This window comes from Salmo salar, chromosome 02, assembly GCF_965601325.2.
Source record: "Salmo salar chromosome 02, fSalSal1, whole genome shotgun sequence".
NCBI lineage: Eukaryota > Metazoa > Chordata > Actinopteri > Salmoniformes > Salmonidae > Salmo > Salmo salar.
The window spans coordinates 10,354,407-10,359,552 of record NC_138292.1 but is presented as its reverse complement, the minus strand read 5'-3'; the positions used below and the strand labels follow the sequence as shown (position 1 = coordinate 10,359,552).

General features: G+C 44.1%; 1 protein-coding gene across 1 annotated transcript; it reads right to left on the bottom strand.

Moving 5' to 3' along the window:
* Positions 1 to 2,765: 2,765 nt before the first annotated feature.
* LOC145864289 (uncharacterized) lies at positions 2,766 to 4,516 on the bottom strand. Its single transcript, XM_082969840.1, has 4 exons — positions 4,451 to 4,516; positions 4,213 to 4,278; positions 3,963 to 4,046; positions 2,766 to 3,836 (listed from the first exon to the last, which is right to left on the bottom strand). The coding sequence occupies exons 1-4, from the start codon at positions 4,509 to 4,511 to the stop codon at positions 2,878 to 2,880; spliced, it is 1,170 nt and encodes a 389-aa protein (XP_082825966.1). The 5' UTR covers positions 4,512 to 4,516; the 3' UTR covers positions 2,766 to 2,877.
* Between the last annotated feature and the right edge of the window lie 630 nt (positions 4,517 to 5,146).

Genomic DNA, 5,146 nt, shown 5'->3' with positions numbered 1-5,146 from the left:
CTTCTCAGGCCTACCTATTGCATCTGTTCTCCAGCAATAAAGTACATTATCAAGTTAATATTCATTTAGTCACAGCATAAATTAAACGTGAGCCTACACAATCAAATTAACTTGTCAAGACCCTGCCATTCTTCTCCGTTATTACTTTTATTCAAGACAAAATACCCCCAGTTCTCGCATTATTTTACAGACTTGGTCAGAAAGGGTAACTCATTCTCAAGACCCAGACAAACAAATGTAGAATAACATTCAATACACAAACGTAGGCTACATAACAGGGGTGGAAATCCCAGGGGGGACGGGGGGTACACGACCCCCCCATCCTGGGAAAAATATGATTTGTCCCCCCCAATATATCACTGTAAACATAACTCTGTAATTTAAATAATATGAATAATACGCAATGAAAGCAATTGTGCTGATTATAGACACTTAATAGAGCTTTTTTAAGTTTCAAAAGATTGCGACCCCCCACCCTTTGCCTCACAATGGTTTGATCCACTGCCAGTTCCTTAGTTGGCAAGGTAACAGAGGGTTCGTATCTACTGTCTGAAAGGCACTCAATGCACGTGACTGACATGAGGTTAATCCAGTCAATCGCGCCATAGCAATGATTTGTTTTATGTTGGCAGGGTTCACACACACACACACACACTAGCTGAATTTGCAGAGCTAGCGCGCAAATATTAACTATTAAGCTAGCTAGTACCTATTCCATTTATGTGGCGTCGTCAAAGATGGAATCTTTGCTATCGTCAATTTATTCCAAGATCAGCAATGTAAGTTAGTGCTTCAAAGTCCCTGTGATAAGGTTAGCAATAAACTGAAGTCCAAACTGAACAGAACTACACTCTCTTCTACCATTGTCTTAAATATATGTAATGGTCTCGTTGCAAAAGCTAAATTGTCGCAAGGGAACTTTTATTTATTTTATTTCACCTTTATTTAACCCGGGTAGCAAAGATTATAGCAAACACCACTGAAACGGAATTTGTGCTCGCTAGCTTTGCAAATTCAGCTATTGTTGGAAGCCAGCCAATATGAAACAAACGGTTAAAATTACAAAAGGTTGCAGCATATGTTGTGTAAATGGTGAACTCATACAGCTGTCAACTCTTGTCACTGTAATCCGTTTCACATTTGCTAGCTACCTTTTAGATCGAAGCCCATATAGAATGATAGAAGATATGATAGAAGCCCATCTCCTACTGTAAATAACCTACACACTGTGTGTGTGTGTGTGTGGCCAGCCAGGTAGAAAAATGGCAGAAAAAAGACAGAGTATTTTTCAGTACACCAAAATGCAAAGTAAGAACCCTAGTAGCCTAATATCTCAAAGACTAGTTGATAAAATGTTCATAAGAAAGAAGTGAAATGCTAATGAAAATGTTTCACAATGATGTCATTAGGCAGAGCAGGCAACAGATGGCACACAGACGGCAGAGCTGGGGACAGACTGGCAGAGACAGGGAGTCTCAGGTAAGTTTGTTGAGTCTTTGTTTGGCAACATTATGAAAGGTTCTCCATTTTTTTGACTTGTAAAATAGGAACATAATTGGAAAATGCCATGGATACCCCCACTCTCAACTTACACTGGTGACTGAACTAAGATCTGTTAAAGGCAATGGTATTGCTGTTGTGATTAGTTGTGTAGTTTTGGGTACCGGTAGTTAGGAGTACGGCAAACACCTTATTTCTTTGGTTCCTCAATATACATTTACCATATTACAACGTAGGCTGTGTGTTACAGCACTACTTTTGGTGTCCCCCTCAGGAATTGCTCTTCAGAAAATGTCATGTAATTGTCCCCTCCAAAGTTGATATCAGATTTTCGCCCCTGCTACATAAAATAACCTGGAAGGCCTACCCTGTAGCAAACAAAATATTTGCATAGGCCGTAACGGTTTAACTTGCTTCAAAACAGGCTGAATTCAGGTTGGCATAAGTGAGTAAAGCGGTGCCACAGAAATTGTTTTCAATTAAAGCAGATACCTACCGGTAGCTCAAAAGTTGGAGCCAATTTTGTTGCTGTATTAACTGCATTTAAAGGTTGCGTGTACATGCTCTTTGAATTCATGGCGACTATAAGTACGACGCACACCCCGAGCGTTGATCATGCGGATAGAGAAGGCCTGTATGAACAGACTTCACCTCACGCTTTTCATAGAAATTAACCGGTTAATTTCTCCCATGTAATCGGAGTGGGTGGGAAATCCTGGTAAAACTGTTCCCCCCCATCAAACCCTAGGTTAGAGGCGCTACAAGCAACTCTGGGAGAGCTAGGACCTGATAGCAGCCTGCCAGCTAAAGCAGGTTAGCATTGACTTATTTAACCTGAAAGTTTGGATTGTCACTGGGATATGAAGACCAACCGCCAAAACGATGGGCTAATGAGACGAGAGCTGGTTTCACATGTAAGCATTCACTAATAGGAAACCAAGTCAGTCAGGAGAGAAGACACCCAGCAGAGTAATTTAAATGCAAGTTGACAACCGTGATATTAGTTAGCACTGAAACCCCGATTCTAGCAACATCCTCATATGTACCAACCCCAGACACTGTGTTCCACAACCATCAAGTTAAAATGAACTAGAACCCATTCCACATCATGTGATGCTACTAGCATAAATTGACCAACACTGAGCAAATGTAGCTTAAACACAGGGGTCAAAGTATTAATATATTGCTGAGGCCAAAGCATGGTTATAATGCAAAATAAATGTTGCCAAGTAGGAACCGCCAAAACAATACTGAGGACACAAGTATTACAGTTAATGTTTAATTGAGCCAAAACAAGCAAATGCAGTTACACACACAGACAACCTGGACTAGAGTACCCATGAACTCTTGCATGGACCCCGAGCACCATGTCCCACGTCAGATATCCATGTTTGTGGTCAACGGGGGCTCCGATGAAGCGGTGAACAGTTCCTTAGAGGTAGCGTCGTCAGACGGGCCAGTCGCAGCTTCAGAGGTAGCGTCGTCAGACGGGCCAGTCGCAGCTTCAGAGGTAGCGTCGTCAGACGGGCCAGTCGCAGCTTCAGAGGTAGCGTCGTCAGACGGGCCAGTCGCAGCTTCAGAGGTAGCGTCGTCAGACGGGCCAGTCGCAGCTTCAGAGGTAGCGTCGTCAGACGGGCCAGTCGCAGCTTCAGAGGTAGCGTCGTCAGACGGGCCAGTCGCAGCTTCAGAGGTAGCGTCGTCAGACGGGCCAGTCGCAGCTTCAGAGGTAGCGTCGTCAGACGGGCCAGTCGCAGCTTCAGAGGTAGCGTCGTCAGACGGGCCAGTCGCAGCTTCAGAGGTAGCGTCGTCAGACGGGCCAGTCGCAGCTTCAGAGGTAGCGTCGTCAGACGGGCCAGTCGCAGCTTCAGAGGTAGCGTCGTCAGACGGGCCAGTCGCAGCTTCAGAGGTAGCGTCGTCAGACGGGCCAGTCGCAGCTTCAGAGGTAGCGTCGTCAGACGGGCCAGTCGCAGCTTCAGAGGTAGCGTCGTCAGACGGGCCAGTCGCAGCTTCAGAGGTAGCGTCGTCAGACGGGCCAGTCGCAGCTTCAGAGGTAGCGTCGTCAGACGGGCCAGTCGCAGCTTCAGAGGTAGCGTCGTCAGACGGGCCAGTCGCAGCTTCAGAGGTAGCGTCGTCAGACGGGCCAGTCGCAGCTTCAGAGGTAGCGTCGTCAGACGGGCCAGTCGCAGCTTCAGAGGTAGCGTCGTCAGACGGGCCAGTCGCAGCGTCGTCAGAGGACATGCGCCTCAGCTTCTCCTCAGAGGACAGGGCATCATTTGCCTGAGAGCTACCATGGTTTGGAGAAGCTTGGGATTCTACTTCGTTAGTCTCTAAATACTCTATAGAAAAAACAAAAGGAACAGTTGGGTATTCTACAGCAACACATCTGTTCCACACGGTCTAGGCCGAATTGCCAGTCGAATGTTGAACCCAACAGTTTTCAAAGTATATGTTTCAGGCCGTACCTTCTCTGTCTTGTTTAGCGTCAGACCCTATGGATCGGAGCAAGGCCAGGGCATGCTCAATGGAGACGTCATTTGATGACAGCTCTGAAAAACGTAGGTTAAGGTACACAAGCAAAATTACCAAATCAAAGGCTTTGACAACGTTATTTAGACTGAGTTACTCTATGGTGTTGAATGAGTGTCAAACACAGCAGCACCATAGACAGTGACAAAGAACATAGCTAGAAGGGTTGTGGAAAGAAACACTTACCTCCAAGTCTCCTCTGCAGAGAGACTTGATCTTGCTTCTGGGACTTTCCAACAGGGTAACAAGAAACTGAGGAGAAAGTGTTGACAGAAGTTGAGTTCACACAAAATAGCTACATATATTAATAATAGATGACCAATGCGGAAGAAACAGACAGTCAAATTTGAATCTCCAACTTATAAAGTTAAGCATATTTCCCAAACAAATCCCTTCAATCCAAATAAAACGTTAGTGAACCAACCTTTGACAACCCCCACAGTCATCACAAAGAGCAGCAATTCTCTCACACCTCCCATGATCATGAGAATAGTCTGTGTTATCAACAGGTAATGTCTTCCCATGGCCTGTATGAGGCTTATATAGGCCACTAATGACCGTTTACCTGACAAACATGACTTAACGATCAATTAACAAGCTTGATTGAGGTGTTACATTCAGATAGAAATAGACCATGTAGAACATATGTTGATTCTTTGGTGGGCAGGCAATCTTTTCTACTCCATATATTGCATTTATATCTGTAATGTTTAACCCTAATGGTCTCAGAATCTTCAAAGATATTAGGGGGAAATAAACACTGTACCCAAATCCACTTTTTCCAATGCTCCTGGGAAATGGGTAGGCCTCCACCATACAGTTTTACAGCTGTGATATATTTATTTATTTACATAGATCACATACTTAAATATATATATGTTAGCTGTAGGTAGCTTTGGGATAAAATTCCCATATTGTATTGTTACTAACATAAATCATAATATATCATATTTTCCTCATTTGCTCTGTAGGAGGTTCGTCATATGAAGGACATTCAAGTGGATGTGACCCCTAACCTGACATAATGTAAACGTTATACATTAAGCTCTCTCCCTCAGTGACATGAATTAGTATATTTCATATTCTCAGAACCCAACAGTAGGTTTTAAGGTGTGGCTGC